Source organism: Papilio xuthus, unplaced genomic scaffold (genome assembly GCF_000836235.2).
Source record: "Papilio xuthus unplaced genomic scaffold, Pxut_1.1 DF827680.1, whole genome shotgun sequence".
NCBI classification, from domain to species: domain Eukaryota; kingdom Metazoa; phylum Arthropoda; class Insecta; order Lepidoptera; family Papilionidae; genus Papilio; species Papilio xuthus.
In genome coordinates this window covers 5,090,084-5,112,043 of record NW_013530969.1, presented here as the reverse complement: position 1 = coordinate 5,112,043, position 21,960 = coordinate 5,090,084, and the positions used below count along the sequence as shown (strand labels likewise).

At 31.0% G+C, this 21,960-nt stretch overlaps 6 protein-coding genes across 7 annotated transcripts in view; 3 read left to right on the top strand and 3 right to left on the bottom strand.

Annotated features, from left to right (window-relative positions):
* HERC2 (E3 ubiquitin-protein ligase HERC2) overlaps window positions 1–3,098 on the bottom strand; it is a 30,417-nt gene extending 27,319 nt beyond the window's left edge. The window contains exons 1-9 of the mRNA XM_013311361.1: window positions 2,689–3,098; window positions 2,446–2,620; window positions 2,016–2,160; window positions 1,583–1,747; window positions 1,164–1,424; window positions 860–1,015; window positions 601–729; window positions 360–480; window positions 113–281 (exon numbers count right to left, since the gene is read on the bottom strand). Coding sequence (XP_013166815.1) covers window positions 113–281; window positions 360–480; window positions 601–729; window positions 860–1,015; window positions 1,164–1,424; window positions 1,583–1,747; window positions 2,016–2,160; window positions 2,446–2,620; window positions 2,689–2,928 — 1,561 coding nt within the window. The 5' untranslated portion in view covers window positions 2,929–3,098. The remainder of the gene's footprint in view (window positions 1–112; window positions 282–359; window positions 481–600; window positions 730–859; window positions 1,016–1,163; window positions 1,425–1,582; window positions 1,748–2,015; window positions 2,161–2,445; window positions 2,621–2,688) is intronic.
* A 393-nt stretch (window positions 3,099–3,491) lies between these two features.
* Atf6 (bZIP_ATF6 domain-containing protein ATf6) lies at window positions 3,492–9,489 on the top strand. 2 transcript variants are annotated; one of them, XM_013311363.1, is made up of 13 exons: window positions 3,492–3,639; window positions 3,931–4,126; window positions 4,526–4,638; window positions 4,846–4,943; window positions 5,368–5,431; window positions 5,509–5,765; window positions 5,992–6,176; window positions 6,342–6,492; window positions 6,716–6,813; window positions 6,931–7,028; window positions 7,140–7,343; window positions 7,463–7,849; window positions 8,255–9,489. In XM_013311363.1, exons 1-13 carry the CDS (start codon window positions 3,597–3,599, stop codon window positions 8,656–8,658), a joined length of 2,298 nt encoding a protein of 765 aa, XP_013166817.1. In that variant the 5' UTR covers window positions 3,492–3,596; the 3' UTR covers window positions 8,659–9,489. The 2 variants fall into 2 exon arrangements, with proteins under 2 accessions (XP_013166817.1, XP_013166816.1); XM_013311362.1 differs by having other exon boundaries at window positions 3,931–4,129.
* A 1,488-nt stretch (window positions 9,490–10,977) lies between these two features.
* Window positions 10,978–11,914, top strand: LOC106117054 (uncharacterized). The gene has a single exon (XM_013311127.1). It carries the CDS (start codon window positions 11,215–11,217, stop codon window positions 11,878–11,880), a length of 666 nt encoding a protein of 221 aa, XP_013166581.1. The 5' UTR covers window positions 10,978–11,214; the 3' UTR covers window positions 11,881–11,914.
* A 236-nt stretch (window positions 11,915–12,150) lies between these two features.
* Window positions 12,151–13,132, bottom strand: mRpL30 (mitochondrial ribosomal protein L30). Its single transcript, NM_001312562.1, is given in 3 exon segments — window positions 12,151–12,506; window positions 12,698–12,824; window positions 12,923–13,132. Coding segments are annotated over 3 exon segments (540 nt in total). The 5' UTR covers window positions 13,039–13,132; the 3' UTR covers window positions 12,151–12,209.
* Window positions 13,133–13,449: 317 nt separating this feature from the next.
* LOC106117503 (uncharacterized) lies at window positions 13,450–16,637 on the top strand. Its single transcript, XM_013311851.1, has 5 exons — window positions 13,450–15,167; window positions 15,291–15,351; window positions 15,680–15,804; window positions 15,982–16,184; window positions 16,464–16,637. The coding sequence occupies exons 1-5, from the start codon at window positions 13,600–13,602 to the stop codon at window positions 16,556–16,558; spliced, it is 2,052 nt and encodes a 683-aa protein (XP_013167305.1). The 5' UTR covers window positions 13,450–13,599; the 3' UTR covers window positions 16,559–16,637.
* Window positions 16,638–19,338: 2,701 nt separating this feature from the next.
* Window positions 19,339–21,960, bottom strand: part of LOC106117076 (GTPase-activating Rap/Ran-GAP domain-like protein 3) — a 37,616-nt gene continuing 34,994 nt past the window's right edge. Inside the window, exons 16-24 of the mRNA XM_013311148.1 lie at window positions 21,804–21,913; window positions 21,616–21,729; window positions 21,361–21,472; window positions 21,191–21,280; window positions 20,990–21,111; window positions 20,687–20,829; window positions 20,246–20,385; window positions 19,804–19,930; window positions 19,339–19,591 (exon numbers count right to left, since the gene is read on the bottom strand). Of these exons, the coding sequence (XP_013166602.1) occupies window positions 19,510–19,591; window positions 19,804–19,930; window positions 20,246–20,385; window positions 20,687–20,829; window positions 20,990–21,111; window positions 21,191–21,280; window positions 21,361–21,472; window positions 21,616–21,729; window positions 21,804–21,913 (1,040 nt within the window). The 3' untranslated portion in view covers window positions 19,339–19,509. The remainder of the gene's footprint in view (window positions 19,592–19,803; window positions 19,931–20,245; window positions 20,386–20,686; window positions 20,830–20,989; window positions 21,112–21,190; window positions 21,281–21,360; window positions 21,473–21,615; window positions 21,730–21,803; window positions 21,914–21,960) is intronic.

Genomic DNA, 21,960 nt, shown 5'->3' with positions numbered 1-21,960 from the left:
TAATATTAAACTAACAATAAACTAATGGAATTATCTTTAAAATCTCTAGGACGTTCAAAGTATCTGACTCGAAGGACCAACATTCCATAATTAAATTTCCATTTCAACGTACCTGGTACTAAATGTGGAGTCAGACTGTCGTAGGGTAAGGTGTAGACATCACCATCATGAGTTAACAATAGAGCCAGTTTTTCAGCACATGCAACTTGCTGTATTCTTAGACTGCCAAGTTGGATCGGACCAGAACCAATAGCAACCACTTCTTGTGCAGACTCTGTACACTAAATACAACAATAATTGAATAAACAATAGTCAAAATAAAATAGTCATCGTCATATATGCATTATTGAAAAACTTACAGTCACAAAACCTTTCAACGGGGGCAGCAGAGGAGCACCAAGTCTGTCCAGGTGGCACAGTAAAGCGACACCGGCTTTTCTAACTTCCATTAACCCATCGCCACTTGGTATTGTAAGATCTCTGTAAGATGAAATCTATTGATCACACTTCTAAACCCAAAAGAACATGAGTAATCCAATAAAGAGTAAATCTATAACTGCATGCACAAACAAATTTTTATACCCTTTGTTATGCACTTACTTTAAAAATAACTCAGAAGAATTGCTTTCGACTGTTGGTTCATTGTTAACAACTGGATTAGGAGCGGCTACTTTTGCCATTCGTCTCAAAAACGGTCCCAGTGGCGCGGTGCATTCTTCCAAAATAATTCTGAAAGTAGGATTTTTTTTACTACACAGTTAAATGCCATATCATATTTTGCTGCATATTGTTTCTCTTGCATATCCCATTGATTTTATGTTATATTTCAACAATAAAAAGTAATCATTCAATAATAAACCTGTTATCAGGCAGTCGCTTTTGCCGCGGTGGTAGTGTGACAAGAACATCGGCAGCTTTCAACAGTGCGGGCAGCTCCGCCCTGCGAGCACACAGCTCCACCCACACGCACAGTGACGTGCGCCAGTCGCCCATTGGCACATTGCAACCAACCTCACTGTGGGAAAAAACAATTAATATGTGTGTAGGCCTCATGTAAAACTTCCTTATTTCAATTATTGGATGTAAGGTATAAAAGAGAATTCACTTCTTTGCTCTTTGTGTAAACATAAAAAGTCAACAAAAAATAAACCAAGTCATAATACCCGACAACAACTTGATGTAGGAATTTAGCAGCACTATCAACAACTTCAGCCCAGATCTTCTGTGAGCGCGGCGCCTGCGTCACACCGAGGCCAGCGCCCGCATACAATGCTGCGTCGGGCAGCGCGCGCACCGCGTCCAATGCGTCGCGGAGCAGCGCCGAGCAAACATCCGCGTCTTCACCGCAGCGCCATGCACGACGTACCAGTGAAAGAGCCAATCTCAACGCAGCTCGCGCTCCTACGCGTGCTAGTCCTAAAGCACTGAAAATATATTTTGACATTAGCCTAGCACAATGAATTAATTGTTCTTGGGTTTACTGATCCTATAAATATGGTATCATTTGTTATTTTTAAAAATAGCTACTGGTTTGCAAGTCTTTGGTTTAAAGACTAAAAAAATTTGAATTTCTTTAAGATACCTCTCAGACTCATCGGAATGTTCCTCAGTATCCTCTTGACCAACAGAAGTTATTTCAGTAGATTTTAGAGTGTTCACAACACCACTGAGTGCTCTATTGCTAATAGTATGAGGTGGTTTCTTATCTATTCTGATTTTCTTTACATCTTTGTTTTGAGTTTGTTCCCTGTAAAATTGCAAATGTTACAACATATTCCACTTGAAAAAGAAAACTTTCTTACATAGTAAATGGTTTTTCTCATATGAATCTTGTTAGATTAATACAGCATAATAAAAAAAATCTTATTAGGATCTTAAGGATTATTTAAATAGATTGTTGTTAAGAACCATTTATATAAAGCCTGATTTTATTCCAGGAAATGCAATCAGTGAATATGCTGCTTAAATATTTTTTATATTAAAATGAAATGTAATTGAATTAAATTAAACATTACCTTAAAACTGCCACCAAATGTCTATTGCAGAGGACAATCAGACGTCTGATTTGAGATATTATTGGGCAACTGGTAACTGTGTTAATAGTTTTCATACGCTGCTCCCATATCATAGACTCCATTAAACTTTGCAGACATTCTGGACCTTCACGTAACAAGTAATTATATATTTTCTATTGTATTTAATTTTATTGTATTAAAAAAAAAAACAACCTGTATAGCTTTTAAAAAGATTTTTGATAATTGGAATAGTCATCAACATACATACAACATATGAACAAAAAAATTATATTATTAAACCAATAATATTGTAACTGCAATAATGTATGGCTAATGTGATTTTGGTACCTAAATATTTAGTCAATCTTACTCAATATTACTGTTGATGTGTCAATAAGTAAATGCAAACTTAACCAAAAGCAAATAATACCTGGCTCTTGTTTCCATTTGATTCCATCAATGACCCAAACAGATGATGGTGGTGCTACTAACTTGGCATCTAAGGCAAGACGTCTCTCTTCATCTGATGAGAGTGCAGCGCAAGAGGTGCAAGCACATCCCGAATGAGGACCACATAGTCCATCACAACAGGTGCAAGTAAGGTTCTAGAATATATTACAAAGGTTTAAAAAAATTCAGTAAACTAGTTTTTAATTCTAGTGCGTTGACATACCCTTAGACCGCAATAATATTTCCCACTATCGCCTAGTTTAGCTGTTATTCCAGACGCATTGACGAGACCATCTCTTGCTTCAAAATATATTTCACGGTCCTGGGCTAGACTATTGTACAATAAGTTAAGAGATATGGAGTCGTGCAGAGCATCTTGTAAGTCAGGGTTCAACCATTTAGCATCCAAATGTTGTTGTGGGCGAAATATATATTCATCTTGGTAATCCTCCGAATCAGACATTTCCGTTCTCGCTAGGATTAATCCATTAAAGAAATTATAAATGGTACACGTTTCAACATAGTGTGTATCACTATGAGACAAAATAAGAAAGCACCTTAAAATATTTCATTTTGAAATAATACAAAGGAAGCAATTATTTCAAAATAAATGTTAGTTATTTAATTGAACTATGAAATGCAATCAATCGAAGACAGACTTAAACAAACTGTCAAACTCAAACTCAAATGTCAAATCTACACACACAATTTTTGTACCATTTAAAAGTTCGGCAACTTTTACTAGTTGAATTATTATTTCTTTATTTATTTTGATAAAATTACTAGACGGAATGAATGTAGAATCATTCATCCTCCAATTTTGCGAAATATTAAATTGAATAATTGTGTTAAAATGTCATTAAAGCAGGCAATGGGTAATGTAAACCCATTTCCAAACTTACAACGTGCTCTTTGATCCGAATATGAAAGTTACTCAAATTTGACCTAAAGGTCTATGTTACCAGGTCATAAAATTAAAAAAAAGTTACTTAAATGTCAAAGCGTGAAAGCTGTCAAAGTCAATCTTCGAGTTACAAATGGCGTGTTTCATTAATTTTCCTATATTTTTATAAATTTGAAATAAAATAAGGGCGCTTTACTTATAAGAATTTTTAGGAAAAACCAGCTTCGATGGATACAGACATTTTATTGGGAAATAAGGACTGTCTTTATGGTAATTACAGTGTTTTTTAAATATATATAACCCGGGTTGAATGAAAACAAAGTACTCAATAGTCTAGACGTGGTATTGTTATTGTATTGGTTAAGTAATTACAAGGCGCAAGTAATGATCGGTGTCCTTGTACTAACTTTCGCACTTTATTAAAACACTCAATTCTTAAAGTATACGTTTATTATCAAAATAATAATCCTATGTTTATCTAAAATAGTTAATTATCACGTGTTTGTATGTTAAGAATACGTTTTACTATAAAATCTTCAACAGTAGTTGTTTTTGTTGCAGATACTGATTTCCTGGACCATTTCACAAACGAATATCAGTGGTCATCATTATTAGATGCAGCTGATGCATCACCAAGTGAAATTCTTGCCGAAGCGGCTTCTATATTTGTGCCGCCTATATCACCAATTTTAAGCATAAAATCCTCACCCAATGAAAGCAGTAGTTCAGATTCAGGCAGCGAAGATGATTCAAAAAAGTAGTTTGTATTTTTATATAGTAGTGTAGTTTATGTAATTTTTTTGTACACTTTCTCTTATAAGATCTAAACAGAAATATTAAATTAACATAATCACCTTATGTATTAAAGTATTTGTACTATTTGGTCCAAAATGTGAACATGTATATGTTGTAAACGTGAATTATATATAATGGGCATTATAAAAGGAAACATAGCATATCAAAATGAGTATTCTTTAAATAAGATTTTAAGTTGATTTGTGTTACTATTTGGCATAACTTGTGCTAATATTAAAAAAAATGATCTTAACCAAATCATCTTTCACATCAAACATTTTCAAAAACCCATATTTATAAATTTGTGTATCTTATTAAATAATAAAAATCAGCTTACATAAAATTATAATTTCTATTACAGCTCGAGCAATACATCTGCTAGACAGTCTTCATTATCACCATTGGATTGGACATTTGATGAGGACTCATGTAACTTAAAACTAGAAGATGTTGAACAGTTTCTTCAAAAACCAGGTAAATACATCTTAGAGACTTACTTCTTACGAATATTATAAATGCAAATGTTAAGATGGGTGGATGTTTCTCAGTATATCTCTGGAAATGCTCAGTGTTTTTTATTACTAATGAATTTTTATACTTTATAATTTAAAACAAAAAAAGAACAATAAATTGATATATCTATTATTTTGAAAATATAATAAAAGATTTTTTTTTTTTTAGCTCCAAGTGATACAAAAGAAAATAATACAATATATCCACCAAATAACATACAAGATAAAAATGGTCCTGTTATGGCTATTGAAAATGGAATCATTAAGGTTTATATGATGTTGGCTTACATTATTATTTATTACATATCTTTAAATGAGCAAGTCTTGTGTGTGTATATATATTATAATTGTAATCTCGGAATCGGCTCCAACGATTTTCATAAAATGTAGTATATAGGGGTTTTCAGGGGCGATAAATCGATCTAGCTAGGAATCTATTTTAGGAAATGTAATTTTATTTGTGCTTAATTGATAATCAACTTAAAGATAAACTTAACTTTTTCTATCGGTAAGATCGAAAATATTATTCATATTTCATCATTTTATTAGTAATTTGTACTTAAATATAATTTCAAAAAACGCAATTTAAAAAAAAATACCGAGCAGAGCTCGGTCATCCAGGTACTTATTATTTATTACAATAACTATTTTAATATAGTATTTATCTAATTAATCTTTATGTCTTATACAGGGTGTTAAAGTAGAAAATGATGTTGTTGAACATAAATATATACCACTATTGACTGCAAAGGATGGTATGTATTTATTAACTTTATAACTGCAGTATTACTGAATTAAAGTTATAAATATGTAACGTTTTAAATTGTTTCAGAAAATGATTCCGTTCAAAATGCATACTTCAAAGTTGTAAATGAAAATATATCAATTAACACAAAAAAGGAGGACAAACATGTTATGGTTATGGAGCAGAAGAGGATACCAATTATATTAAAGAAGCAACAAATAATTAATATTAAGCCACCGAATATTGTGATACCTACAGAAAGTTCAAAGGGGAAAATCGTAATTTCGCCATTACCTCAAACAAATCTTGCAGGTGATAAGAAAGTTAATGGTTACCCAGTAAAGGTAAATATAATGTGATTTCAATTAGAAAATCGTGTTTTAATTTGTATATCTTAGACATCTAATAACCTCTTTCAACGTTTTTAAAAATAAAGAAAACAGGTTTATAAAAAAATAATCTTGTAATGTTTGTTTTTATATTTCTACACTTTGAAGATGACTTACATATTCAGGCTTTATAATGCTACAAATGACATAAATGTTATGATTAATTTTAATGTTTTTACAGTTGGCAACACCTCAAAAGAATGTTATTATAAGTCCCAAACTGGAAGTAGCTAGTGATAGCACAATAGTACAAAACGGAACCAAACCAATAGATTCAGATAATATAGCTTCTAGTGTAGATATAACAAATTTAAGTGATGCTGAAATAAGAGCTATTAAGAAGCAACAGAGGATGATAAAAAATCGGTAAAAATTACATTTATCTTTACAAGTTTTAAGAAATTGTCTGATTTCCTTATTTTTCAGTACAATATCACAACTTTATGTAATGAACGTAAAGATTTAAATGTCGTAACATTATGTTATTTTAACCTTTTTAAAAATTAATAAAATTTTAATCTTATTTGACAGTGAGTCAGCATGTCAGTCGAGACAAAAAAAGAAAGAGTATGTAACAGCGTTAGAACAACAACTGTTGGAGGCCCAACAGGAAATTGAGAGGTTACGCTTGGAGAATAAATTGTTGCGGGATCAACTGGAAAATAATGGACGATATCGTAAGGTAAGCCGAACTTTGCATATTTTCAAAATGCATAAACTCAACCATTACCCATAGACAACTATCTATCAAGTTGTGTTCTTTCGAAGATCTGTTCTCAGAATACCTAATCTTTTTATTTGCTGTACAAATCAAAAAATCTAACTTAATATAGAAAAACTTATTTTCATCTAACTTTTATAGAAAAAATTGAACAATTAATATATATTAAAATGTTTTATTTTAGATTCCCCGCCTGGATACTTCCATTTCGATACCAAAAAAGAATATTGCGATGTTATTCGCTATGGTATTTATGGTATCACTAAATTGGAATGTTATAGGGTGAGCAATGATTTGTTATTAACTTGTAATTTCATAATTCATAAGAAATATGTAGTTAAAATAACACTCTGTATAATAATAATTTACACATATATGTTGTTGTAATATTGTTTTTAGATGGAATAGTCCAACGTCATTTATTGGACCAAAGTCACAACAGACAGTGGCGTCACGACATTTATTGTGGGCTGAGGATAACTCTGATTCAATACCTGGTAAGTGTTCTATAGAAATAATAAAAAAATCATATTTATTACTATCTATGTTGTGTCACACATACACACACACACACACATGTGTCATATATTATCTCCTTCCAATTTCAGATTATGATCAACTTGTAAATAGAAGTAATGAAAGTAGCGATTGCCAAAATAGCACCATCACAGAATTTCAAAATATAAATCAAACGGAGAGTATAAGGATAGCGGGTGAATTGAAACGTTGGATCGGCGGCGGCAAAACTCTAAATTGGACCAATCACAAGCAAAGTGAAGCTAAAGTATATCCCAGTGCTGAAAAGATACGCCGTAAGGAATCAATATTTGCTACAAAAGAAAAACTCAATATTACAAACAATATAACGGATTTTTTTTTAATTTTATTAATATGTATGATCATATGGCTTAATGTTTTGTATTAATTGCAGATGGTCTATTTGAAACATACGGAATATTTAATAAACTGCATTTAGATAACAATTTATTAGAATTTCCAACCGTAAATAAGAATCCAGAGAAGAACTCACGTCAAAAGCTTCGTATGCGTCGTTTGAAGCGAAGCAAAGAGGTTGAATTTCCTAACAACAGTGTCTATGATTACAACAAGCTGTATCACAAGCCGATACGGAAAATTGATGATTTTGATGTTGATTTTGGTGAATGGAATGCTTTACTTCAAGCGCTGCAGAGGCGAGACGACACGTTCTATGTTGTTGGTGTGGGAAAGGGAGAGCATCTGTTGTTGCCTGCGGTCGCACACAATGTCACACGACCGCCCAAAATGGCTTTAATCTTACCTGCGAGAACTGGAAATGGTTAGTACCATCATTATTCATTATCCACATCCAAAACTATCATCATCATCAGCTCAATATACGTCCCCACCGAGGGGCTCGGCGCCTACCATAAACTAAGGGTGATTAGGTCATAGTCAAATACGCTGACCCAGCGCGGGTTAGTTGACTTCACACATATCTTTGAATTTCTTCTTAAATATGTGCAGGCTGCATCACGATATTTTCCTTCACCATAAGAATGTCACATAAATGTATATATGTAAATCGGAAATCGAAAAACACATTGATTCATGGCCGGATACAAACCCTGAGCCACCACCGTTCCACAAACAAAACAAAACTATTAAATATTCATTTTCTTCTATCCCATAGGCAAAATAAACAAGTAGAGTTATTAGTTGGTAATTATATCTTCCTTTTCAGATTCCCTAATGAACGATCACGTGACGCTCATGCAAATTGACTGCTCCGTTGTGAACACATCTCTAGTCAAACTCAAATCTGATGCATTACCTGAGAGTTTAAGGAAAAGTAGAAATAATGAATCGAAAACCCCAATCCCCGTGTACAATAATCCCAAACCTAAATATAATAGAAATGGCTATGTGAGAAGCAACAAAGATGCAATCGACGCTAGTCTCTCAGATGTTATGCAAAATTCAGGCAATAACGCATCCAATACTATAGAAAATAAGAAGCAAGGTAAAATTACCAATATTAATTCGGACAGTGACGTATTTGCTCAAATATTAAACCCTGAAAGGTTTATCGTTAACAACAAAGAATCAATAAAACATATCAAGTCAAAAAATGATAGTTTAGTATGAAGCTTTTATGATAATTTCTTTACAATGTGCAATATTTATATCCTATTCTATGTGAACGTTTAAATTACGTAAACAGATAAATGTTAGCATAAAATTAGCAATCTGTCTGTGCGGGGTAATTTTATGAAGATATTTAGGCTTTACCTTAGATTTAGGGATAGCAGGCCTATATTTTGACTTAATTGTAATGTAAGGCACAGGAAATAGCTTCTAAATTATATGTACTATTATTGCCTATTTGAAATTGCAAATTCTTTAGACTGAAACACATGTGATTTATGTTAATATGACTAGACTCTTTAAGTATTGTGTTTCTTTCATTAGTGTAAATTCTTTAATCTAAATTCTAATACTTATCTTAGGGAAAGCTACGTCGCTAGTTTTGATATGTAGTCATGAGTTACACTCAATTAGTTTATGAACAGTTCATCTCGCATTTCGTATGTGTAAAGCAGATTATTGAACTGGCTAACGACTTAGCTCAATTTGTACATGCATAGAGTTATGATTGGTCGCTCTGTGGGTACAACTGGTTCACTGAGTCATAGTACATTGCGATGAGCTGTCAATTTAATTATTGACCTGCAGCTCAATGCTTCAAGTCTATTTGACCTTAACTTTAGAGTCTATTTATAGCTTACCCACGTCTAGATGAAATTTTAAACGAAGCTAGACAAAAAAATGTTTGATTTGGCTATGTGTAATCCTTTTACTTTTCAATTAGGAATGCATTCCATTGGCTTACTATATAATTTGTACTGTATCCCATCTAAAGTTCAATAGTAAATTTATATTATTTTTTATATATAGGTATATAGATATCTGGAAGATTTTTTAAAGTCTTAATTAGTAGTAGACTTAATTTTTCTAATGATATAAGATTTTTTTTACTTAATTGTGCCTAGTGGCCCTATATTGTTTTAAATATACATAAGGATATGAGCACAATAGTCAAAGATAGCCTTCCAGTTGGTTTGTTAGTTTTCACAAAGTTATTAACCTGTCTGTGAGGACTTTTATTTGATTTAAAGTTGTCTATGAGTGCTGCTTAACCATAAAGCATCATTACTTTTCTAAGTGTATTTACCTTATAAAAATACTAATAACACTATCCTTTAGTCATGTATAAATAAGGTCTAATTTTGTTGAATTTTTATATTAGTGTTAAATTAAAATTATTTTCCAATGTTGGTATTTGGTTGCAACATATTTTTTTGTTTTAGTATAAATAAATATTAAGTACATATTGTTATCTTATATTTTAAAATTGTAATTACCAACAATATAATTTAATTTAGATCTCACTATCTTACAAATTATTTATAATAATTACACAATTATTTTGGTAAACTTGATATAAATTATATTTTTTCAATATATGTAATCTATTTTATATTTATTCTAATTTAACAATTGTCTATATAAAATGGAAATATTTACTTTTTTATGATTTTTTAATAATCCTCTGATTTAAGTTGATTGAATGAGTTTAAACATTAAAAAATATATTTACTTTAATGTACATTCTAATATTTTCTTTTACTGTGTTGATATGTTAAAATTATGACATTTAAAACATAGGAAATTGTTTTTAAACACTGTTAAATTTTAATAATATTTATGAATCATTGTTAATCATAGTTCTTTTTTTATTTTATTCTACTATTTGAATATATAACTATACTATACTGTTAGTCTTACGAGAATATTATAATACAACTTTCTTATTGTAACATGAGTAATAATTAAATACAATAATGTGAAAAATTGGTGTTTCATTCAATTTTGGACTAAACATCTTATAACGTTAGCTTTACTATCGATATAATTGTGATAATCAATCTATGTTATTGTAGTTGTCGCCCGTAACTCCGTTTCTCCGCGGATTTGAATAAAAGTCAATAAGTAGCCTATGTGTTCTATCAAACTATGTTCTACATTCATGCCAAATTTCATTGCGGTCCGTTGAACCGTTCTGGACATAACTAATAAATAACATCCATCCATTTGCATTAGTATGACAGGTATTTAAGAAAAATGTATATTTGCGCATAAAAACCAAAAATGTCCGGAAGTAACATATACTTGCATATTTTGACTTCTTTTATAATTTTGTATGCCACAATAATATTGCGTTTTTTTTCCAATAATAATTTTAAGGGAGGAAAACAACAGGCGTTCGCGCAGCTGCTTAAATTTTTATATAAAGCATGAAATACTTGTTAAGGATTTTATAATTGTATTTTGGCAGAAAGACTGTTCTGTTATTGATAAAACTATAAAAACAAAATCTGTCAAGTGACAAAATGGCATTGACATCTGACAAACGAGATTTAAGCATTTTTTGATTTAAAATTAGTGATTTTAAGAATTGTGTAATCTATTAAGAGAATGATATAAATACGAGTTTTTATTTAATATAATTATAACTCCAAGTTATGTTTTATATTTGTATTTAGAAAGAAACCTCGAACCTTAAATAAGCACTTCTATATAGACCAAATACCAGATTTTGGAAATAAACCCATCATTTCCGACACCGCAAACACCACAAAAATGAACTGCATTCGATTAATAAGAAGTCACAACATTAGATTTTTACAGAACCAAGCAATAGTCAGGATATCTAGGGTTAATTATGTCTCACAGCATCCTATTAAATTTACTGAAACTCAAGACAGACTGCGAGAAAAAGACGGAGTTTCAAAACAATGGCAGTTAATTTACAAAGCGCCCATGGAGAAGATTCTGCAGTTTACTACGGCATACTTAACATTTTCTATTACTACTATTTCTTGTAGCTTAGTATATTACTCAGCTTTTATATTTGATACAGCTACAATGCATGAGCCTATTGTACTTGGCAATGACGTTGTAATAGCAAATAATTCAATGGAATGTCTCATTTATCTTGGATCATTCATTTTATTACATGTTGCTGTGAAACTCCTTTTGTCTAAATATGTTATTCGTTTGTATCAGAAAGGTGATAATTACTTGGCCATTTTCAGAGGTCACACATATAGTTCAATAAATAAACACGAATTTCACTTAAATGAATTTAAAAAGTTAAATCCTTCACTGCTTATATCTTGGAGTGATGCAAGATTTGCTCTTGGAAAAAAGAAAGGAATTCTTCTTGAAAATTATTTCAAAACTCCTGAATATTTTAATTATTTATTGTATAAGAAAAGTGCAGCTGATTCTGATGACAACCAATAAAATATTTTAAATTATTGTTTTATCTAGATGTAAATAAAATAGCTGACTGTTATGTTTTTTTTTACATAAATGACCTAATGCTCTGTTAGATGTAAATTATGGTGGATGCTACCCTAAATTAAAGAGAAAAAGGGTTAAGCATATTCAGTACCACTAATTTGCTTGGCAAGTTCACTTCCTTACAAATACTTTTAGTGGTATGGAATGTATTTAATAACATACATATATTAAATTTTATTCAAGGAAGGTATAGTATTAGAAAAACTCTGATTCAATATTGTACTGTTTTATTTATACTAAAACTAAAGGATAAATTATCAACTTCTATCTTAAAATCCCCCTCCATAGGCGTTGTTCCACTTATATCTTGAATCTTTCTTTATTGTAGTTGAATCCATTTTATTTTTATTATTATCAAACTTCTCCAATGCTTCAATTTGTGTTGGATGCGGAGCTAAAGTTTTTGTTACTATACACTGGCCATTTTCTTTTAGGATTGTATGGTTTATGTCCTCTTCACTTGGCTCACCATAGGGAAAAGTTATTGGCGTCAATTTAATTAGATGTTTAATCTTCCATAATCTACTATTTATTTCAGGTATATTTTTAACAACTGTTACACGGTTCTGTAATAGATTGAAAACATATTAATTCAAAGTAAATGTAAGATATGAAACATAAATTTAAAAGGGCTAAAAACAATAAATGATATTTCATATTTTTTGTTACATAACCATGCAAAACTCTTGCAGGAGGCTAACTTTTAGTACAAGGTTGCATTTACATTATAGTAAATAAAAAATGATAATTTACATACTTCTTCATCAATTTTAAGTTCTTTTAAAATCAGTTTTTGCCACCATGGATTATTTTTAACGGGACGAATTCGTTCAACCCTGAACAATTTAGATGGTGTATATTTCGGGTCTTTGTGATCGGGAGACCTAGAAATATATAAGAAAGGTTAGTTTTAGTAATGGTCGGATATAAATTGGTAATTAATAACAATGTATATATTTTGACGTAGATATGTCTTATTTACCTTGGGAAATACACAATACCTCCAGGGTATCGTAGACCACCCCGAGCTTTAAAACCTTTCGATCGAGAAAATGAAGTGAATACGGGATTAAATATTTTTAACAACTGCCGATCCATTTTATTTATATGAATTTACAGTCAAATAGTATGCATAACAAATATTGCAGTATTTTGTTGTTTTTTTTTATTGATAAATCGCCTTTTTATTTTCTACTCCTAATTCTTATCCTATTTCTAACCTTTCAAATTCAACAAAATTGACAATTGACAGTGACACTAGAAGTAACTATTTTTTTTTCACACAGAAAGAGTGTTTTCAAATTGCTTTGGGCTCGAAAATAATGTAATATTTTTTCTCCTTTTATATAAGCCTCAAACTATAGTTAAACCTTAAAACAATTTCTTTTGGCCTTTAAAATATTTTAAAGTTACAAATATTTAGAAACTATGAAATGAATTATGGCAATATCACATACAAAATACTTGCTAATTTTTGATTTAAAATTAAATAACTGTCAAAAAGTTTAAATTAGTTTGACTTTGTTTTGTGCAATTTTGTGGCATTTACAAAAATCTTGCATTATGTTTACATTAAGTTTAGAATAGTGTTGTTTGTTAAAGTTTTTCCTTCGTATTTGTATTTTATAGTAGTCACTAGTGTTTCAATTTATCCGCTTCATGAAGAAAGTACGCTTTGAAACTACTTTGAATTACAGTGCCATGAACGACTTAGACTGTCAGTCTCCGAGGCCATTTCTCGAGAAAAAGAGTATCTCTAATGTACCTTGTATTGAATATGACTTTGCTAGAGTTGTTCCATATAATAACGATCCACTACAAAGATATGAGTGTGGTAACGGTTCTCCATACCCTACTATTAATAAGACACGTATAACAGAATTATCTAAAATAGAATCAAAGTGGACTCCTTCGAATGATTTAGATCTAAGTTTATTGGATACATATGCAAAAATGCCGAGGAGTAGTGTCCAAGAGACTAATGTGTTCAAACATCCAAACCATAATGGATCTTCGTGCGTAGTAAAGAATACCTGTGATAATGTCAACTCACCATCAAGAGTTCTTTCGTCATTAGAAAATAAGTATCAAAACCCTCCCAACATTTTGAGTAAAAATGATAGTTTTTTCATACAACGCGAAAATTTACATCAAATGTCTTGTCAGAATATAGAAAGACAATTCAAAAAAAATACCTTAGATAAGGAAAATAATCCTTTGGTTGCCAAAAACAAGCTTATCAAAATAGGTGTGACAAATCCTTTAAGTAGAGTTAGTTATAATGAGTCAGTGGATGCCATTGCTGTACCAACTGACCATTGCCAATGCCATCAGTGCACAAGACCTCAAGTGTGTACTACAACTTGTGTGAGCAATAATTTAAGGCCATGTGGATACATTCAGAGTTCTCCAAGGAACATAACAAATTGTTGTAACAAACAATTTTCTAAGCAAATATCAAATCATTGTCAACAATGCAATTGTAAAATTCCCATGTATACTCAAAACTGTAAAAAATGCCCATGTGATTCTAATTATTCGCCAGATAATGATATCAATGCAGTTGATAAGAAAACTTGGGCATTAAAGAGATATGAAGAATCAAATGCAGACACCTTAAATGCTGAGAAACAAGTGGTCAAAGAAAAAGGTAAAGAAAAGAGGGAGCCATCAGTGGCAGATCTGTTTAAAATTATAAAACTACAAAATGAACAGTTACAACTCCTGCAGGAAAAAGTTGATAAATTTATTTCAGCTAGCAAGTTTGAGACACAAAAACAAACATTACCAATACAGAATTACGTAACTGAGCATGTGGCTGTAGAAACTATGGACAAAGAGCACCACAAGATTTCAATTGGTGTAATGACAAGTTTCGAAGTAGTTCGAACATCAACAATTATAAATAAAGAAATATTGACTCAGTGTAGCGAAGCTCAAATACAATGTAACAGATCACAAATCAGTATAAAAGAAGTGCAGCCTGTTCATTTAAATTTTTTAGATGGCATCACGCCAGTTTCCAAAAATAATAATGAAGGAAAACAAAACACATCCTCTTTTCAAAAAGAGTTGCCAGTTCACGCAGAAAGTTGCAATAAAGATGTTGGTAATGAAGAGAAAACATACAATGAAATGAGTTTATACAATGTGCAAGTTGACAATGCTATAACTCCGCTTATGTCACCAGAACAGAGCATGTATTTGGATGTAAGAGATTACAGCGAGTAGGTAAAATTTGATTAAAAATATAAAAGAAAAACTTTAACTGTACTACTATTATTTTTAGCTGACTTCAAAAAGAAGGTTATCTTAAATAAATAAACATTTATAACTGTTTTGTTTTACAGTTCAGAATCTGAGCCTGAAGACCAATCCAATGTTGGATGGACCTATTACAATAAAGTTATGGTAAGAAAATGCTTTCTTTTACAAATATTTAAATACTGATGTGTACAGTCAGCAGCATAAATATAGATACATTTATAAATGTTCAGAAATCTGTATACACCTACAATTTCCAATATATGTATCTGATTATATGCTTCCGAATACGAATACAAATGGTTGATGAATACATCTATATCTATTATTGAAATTGAATCCCTATACAAGTTTTTATTTTTATAAATGAATACGTAATTATTGCAGCTTACTGTACTACCTAGATACTACTACTCATAACTCAGAGTAAACAACTTGTCACTATATTTTTAATTCTCTCTTTTTAATTTTTCAGGCACATGTGAATGGTATGCTGCATGATTCAGATATGCCTTCATCGGCCAGTGCATTGTACAGGAATACACGTCAGAAGTGTATGCAAATGAAAATTGACAAAACTAATGTTAGTGTAATAAAGAGGTAAGTTGTAATGTTTATTGTTGATCTAGGTTTCAATTTAAAGATGTTTTTTTAGAACATAATACTGAGTAATAAGTTGACATACAATTTTAATTTTATCTTGCTGCATTACAGCATAAAGCAGTTCATTTAACTTACATTGCATGCCAATTCTAGTATCAATGTTATTATTTTCAGAGTAAAATTTGGTGATGATCCTATTGTAACGCAACAACATCACACTGCATCAACTGACACTAGTTTAAAGATGAAACAGCTCGCAGCAAAGTATTTAAAGAATGGACATGTTGATATCCAGACAGAATCACCCAGACCTGTTGCACCAATTGACATGTCATTTGCAACTAGAAATTATATGGAAAAACATCAACTACTTCAAGGTTTGTATTGATATTATATAAAAACTTCATAAAAAGTAACATTTAATTGTAGTAAACTTAATCAGTAGAACAGAGCCTACTGATTAAGTTAAGTTTAAGTCTTTGGGACTATGTAAGATTTCTCTATCTCTAACCCAAGGTTATCCAGATTCAATTGTATTCTTCCTCATAGTTTTAGCTAGGAATGTAGTTTGGTATTATTAAATAAATTAATGGATAGATTGTGTGAAAGATAGCTACAGAATGTCTGAAAAAAAAACGATACATTTTTGCTTTCAGGTATACCAATGAAATCAAGTAACGGACATGTGCCCGTCGAAATCCCTCGATTCTTAGACATCACTGCGTTGAAGCAGCAACCAAAATTATTGTAGTACAATACTAATTTAAGGACAAAATACATTGTATGATAATTCTAATTTATTATGTTGTGAATAAAATAATAAAACATTATTGAACAGACATTTATTTAAACTTTAGGGTATATAACAAGTAAATCTACGTTACAATATTCCAATGAGATAAAGGATGTTTTTTTTATATTTGTTAGTCACACATACAAGAATGTCATTTATGACGAATTATGAAACATATATATATATCATATATAATTATCACATTAATGGAATAGACATTGAAACAAACTGGTAGGCCTATATACCATTTACATAATAAAATATTTAAATATTGATAAATATGACTATCTTCTTGGAGGTATTTTCTTGTACTTCTCTGTAGTAAACATATAGTATTTCATACATTCGATGCCCTATTTCTCACCTACCAGGTTTATGTAAAAATGAATCTCTGCTTGATTTTGTGTTTTCAACAAAAATATATTTGTACTGCATAATATGTACCATATTTTTAATAAGAGTCACATACACGAAAATATTTATTCTAATTAATTCTCAAATATACACACATGGATTTTATTTTTTTAATGTAAGATAAAACTATGATTTTTGTTTTATGTCTAGTAGTTACCATTATATGCGACATACCAAAAAATTATCATATACAAATAGAATCAGTTTAAATATAAATAAAATACATAGATATATTTTTCTCTTTCGAAACACCCTATAAAATATGTTATCTTTGTTATTTCAAAGTTCCAAATGGAAATTTAGGGCATGAGTCTACACGCAATATGGACTAGTCGGACCGCGTTGCTTACAGCAGTAGAAAAAAATGTATGAAAAAGAGATGTGAGATAGGAATTGATAGGGGGAGGAGGTAACTTTTGGTGAAAGGTAACGTATATACATTTGGTGTAATGTTACAAAGACATTAAAACAAACTACATTTAACACTTACTACAATACGAATCTAAACATTTACTTACAATTCAGTACAATTATTTTAACATTTATACATGACATATTAGTAAGATATCAACTACAACAGTTTGGTTCTTTCCTTGGTGAATTTATAAAGTAACTACAGACTTTCGCTAAAGAACTACACAATTAATATTCTAGAAGATAAGGTATTCTAATACATATAAATAACCTATTTACAAAGGAGGTAAAAACTGTTACCACTTAAATAAGAATTCAATTCTCTTGCATCGCAAAATGTATTATAAATTATATTTAGGTATATTATTAATTCTAGAAGATAAACGACTTTTTGGATGGCACTTCTTTTTTTTTGGTATCCGAATAACGATAGGACTTGTGAAACGTTATTTTTAATAAATAGGTATCTATTTTAGATCACTTTTTGTCTTCATTTAGTTTAAAAAGCACTTGACTAGTTTACTATTAAGTAATTTATAAAGGATACCGTGAGTTAAGTAATATCGCATGCTTCATTCATAACATATTACGAACAAATGTATTACAATAAATAAAATGTAAAAGTATATTTATAAATCCTTATATATATAATTTTTCTGTGAGTGTGTATATCACTGAACTTCTCTCAAACGACTGGACCGATTTTGATGAAATTTTTTGTGTGTGTTCAAGGGGGTCTGGGAATGGTTTAGATTCACAATTTTCATCAAATATTAACTTCATATTAATTTATTCAAATTAAAGACGTGTAGGCAGGACAACGTCTGTCGGGTCCGCTAGTAACATTATATATTAATAAAACGACAAATAAATTGCAATTAAATCCCATTTCTCGACAACGAATAAAACCTGTGAAGAGTTAAGTAACAAAAACAAAATAAAAACAGCAAACAATGCTTCTCAGATGCTATTTCCCAGAAGAGAAACATTATTTAAGTAGGTTTTAAGTTGAATAAAACTTGGCCATCACCAGAATGTAATATTTCGATATCGGATTTACTTAACTCAAGAAACCCTTTACTCCTTAAGCTATTAACAAACGTTTATTTTCTAAGTAAAAAGTTACACTTTATTTTCTATTTTTTTTCAATCAATAAAAATAATAAAATATAAATGTTTTTTTTTTTAAATTTAATTTTGTAAATAGACATTTTCTGTACAGATTGCTAAATTTGAGTTTAGAAAATTAAAAATAAATACAACAAGATTTTTTTTTCTATTAAATCATTTGAAATAAATGTATAATAGATTTTCTTAAATTATTATTCACGTTGATTTACGGAAAAATATACTTTATATATCTTTGGTATACATATATTTGGTTTCCAATTACTTATATAAGTTTTACTATTTTTCATAAAAAACATCAATACATACATTTCCATAATTTGAGCGTAAGATTTGTGCAAGAATTACTCATAGTAGTGCGACATTCATTTCTAACAAATTACAAATTAATTAGTATCTAACTACACTACAAATATTAGCAATTAAGATATATAATAAGCAATTATATACATGAAAATTATTAAAATTCAAACCAATTATTACTCCTTATAACATTTACTAAATTCTGTAATCTAATTCTATCGATAACATATCTGCAATTTTCATTGTTTATTTCTAGTTTTACTAAAAAAAGAAATAAACAAGGCGCTAGAAAGATGACCTTGAAAATAATAAATAATATTCCATTTTCTCTTGTAGCCCATGTGCGTTTATTCCAGATAAATTATCCGTCAACTGTTTTAATGTAAAAAAAGATAGTTATTCGAAGTAGGTGCTTACAATTACATTAAATATATTATATTAATTTAATAACAACATCAAATATGAAGTAATTGGTGTAACATGTAAATACAATTTAACAATCGCATAGAAATCGATTATAGTGAAATACTCACTGCCGTAGTACTTGTATTAAAAAATATGCTGTCCCTTTTTTTTCAAATAGAATGAGAGAGATAATATTATGTTTTTATAAAAGTATTTCGACAGTGGAAACCCACATTTATAAATGCTTACAGCGTATCTTCTTCGCCCCCACCACGTGATTTACTGTCCAGTCTTAGCTCTGCTAGTCTTTGTTTTATGCTATTGGGTCTGGAACAAGTCATTAAAAACCAATAAAATCAACTAACTGTACTCCTAGGACACTCGGGCAATGTTTTTTTTTTTTCAAAATTGTTCAAGACTTTACGTAGTTAGAAGATCTTGGAATATTAATACGATCAAACTTTCTTTAAATTCTTTGTAATAATAATAAAAGACTTAAAAGAAGGTACAGTTTTCAAAAATCACGCGGTAAACAATACCTGTCTGTAAAGTAGGATGTTACAACTTGATCCGCTGAAACAGACTGTCGTTGGTAAGCACTTGCGCTCAGGTTGCTCTGAGGGATCTTGTATATACGGACGCATCGCCCACTATTCTCTGGCAGCACTGTAAAAAAAACAAATAAGTACTACCGCCTCAAGCTCTAAAAACATTTGTTATTTTTAAGACGTCACATAATGCTCTATACTCGTAACTAAAGGATTTAATTGTGCTTCTGGCTTACCTGAGTGGCGCTTTTGATAAAAACAGATACGCGAACAGGACGCGGATTAAATTCTTTATCTATTATTAATAACATATGTGTTTTTAGTAAACCGTTACGTAGTATTTATTAAGTTCGATGCCACAGCCTTGCCTGGCGAAATAATGTTCATACGTAAAAATCATATTGTTGTGGTACGTGTTAAGAAAATTACCAACCTTGAGGAGAGGTGGGCGGCGAGACGGGCGCCATGCGCTGTAGCGGCGGACGAATGTTCTCCTGATCCGAGGATACCGAGCTGCTACGACTAGATGCTGAATTATCTTCTGATGTGCGATTGTTCTGACACTGATCGCTTCTGAAAATAAACATTTATACTATCAACCCCAAGAACTGTATTTATTAGTATTTTAGTGATTGTTACTAATTTTATTGAAGCTAACTTATTGCAGAATAACTATCTGGTAAATATTTTGAATACCCTCTAATGCAATAGCGTTGCGATTAGTCTTTAAAAGGATATAAATTGGGATATATTTTTACACCACAAACAATGTCTTGTTTAAAAAATTAATTATATCCTATACTAGTAATCGATTCGATCGATCGACGATCTCGCTATGAAAAATATTAGTAACTATACGAGGGTATATAATTACTTGTCAGCGTCATCATCGTCCACAGAGTATGTGTTGGGCTGCCTGGTGATGTGTCGGAGTAGGTCGTAGGTATCGTGCAGACCGGGATCCAGTTCGCGGCCCAGCGGCACGTACTCCGGCGCGCACGCCACGTAGAAGATATCCTGTAATGATCGCTACACGAGATTCTGTCTACGTTAATATGTGATCATCAATCCTTGCATAAATTGGTATAAAGCTGATAAGTCTACTACATTTAAAAATGTATGCATAAACTGTTAAGAGATTCATATAAGTTCAAATACTTAATATTATAATACTTACTCTTCGACCGCAAAGCAACTTCAGTCCTGGAATACAAGCGGCGTGTACTAGTGAGCCATTCGCGACAAGCCGGATTTCTAATAGATCTTCGGCGAACGCCATTATGTACGGGAACGCACAAACTGTAACGAAAATTTCAAGATAGTGGTAGAATTTCCATTTTTATACTTTCTAATTAACATAATAGAATATGTCTCTCACCAACAGCCGTGGGCACTGTTGTCCAATGAAAATCGTACTCGCTGTCACTTTCAAGTCCCTTGCTGGTTATACGTTCAAAATGGCAAGTATCTGTTTACATAAAATATATATTAGATTTCAATATTTAATCTATTATAACAAAAGTATTTTATAGTTTATGTGTAACATACGATTGTAGCATAATATAATTTGTCCGTCGCGTTCGTCGCCAATCCGCAAAGCGTTGACTAGAGCGCCGCGCCGTGGCCCGCTGTCTTCAGATCCCTCCGCTCGTTTTATGGCCTAAAGCACATTCAGATCAGTTATTGCAGATCTTACAAAATTACTTACGGTAAATATTCTAAATGGATTCTACGACCTTATAAACTTTTGCAACTTGTATAATATTTTGCAAAATAAATACGTTATTTTGTTGTTCGTTTTACCTGTCCCGTTGTAGTTTCCAGAACTTCCCAATGATGTTTATAGCCAACCACAACAACCGCTACTTCACCGTCCATCAGTTTTATTAAAATTGGAGATTCATTTAATTGGATGTCCTGAAATGTAAAACAATTGTATTATTATAATAGTCTAGTATAAAAGCTATGAATACGAGACAAATGCTACAAACCTTAATATGCGTATACTCAAAGCCCATTTCGTTTTCAGTCTTTTGTTCTTCGAGTAACAAGATCACTCTTCTACCAATAGCCACGGCTAGCAACGTCTTGCCTCCTTCAACTAAACACAAATGTAATAATTTAGATGCTCAATAATAACTATCTCAT

Excerpts from the sequence above, each read along its gene's own strand:
- Atf6 (XM_013311362.1), top strand. The coding sequence starts at position 3,597 with ATGGATACAGACATTTTATTGGGAAATAAGGACTGTCTTTATG. Across the intron at positions 4,130-4,525 it reads GAAGATGATTCAAAAAAGTA|CTCGAGCAATACATCTGCTA; the intron begins GTTTGTATTTTT and ends TTTCTATTACAG. Across the intron at positions 5,432-5,508 it reads ACTATTGACTGCAAAGGATG|AAAATGATTCCGTTCAAAAT; the intron begins GTATGTATTTAT and ends AAATTGTTTCAG.
- LOC106117054 (XM_013311127.1), top strand. The coding sequence starts at position 11,215 with ATGAACTGCATTCGATTAATAAGAAGTCACAACATTAGATTTTTACAG.
- LOC106117503 (XM_013311851.1), top strand. The coding sequence starts at position 13,600 with ATGAAGAAAGTACGCTTTGAAACTACTTTGAATTACAGTGCCATGAAC. Across the intron at positions 15,352-15,679 it reads CCTATTACAATAAAGTTATG|GCACATGTGAATGGTATGCT; the intron begins GTAAGAAAATGC and ends TTAATTTTTCAG. Across the intron at positions 15,805-15,981 it reads AATGTTAGTGTAATAAAGAG|AGTAAAATTTGGTGATGATC; the intron begins GTAAGTTGTAAT and ends TATTATTTTCAG.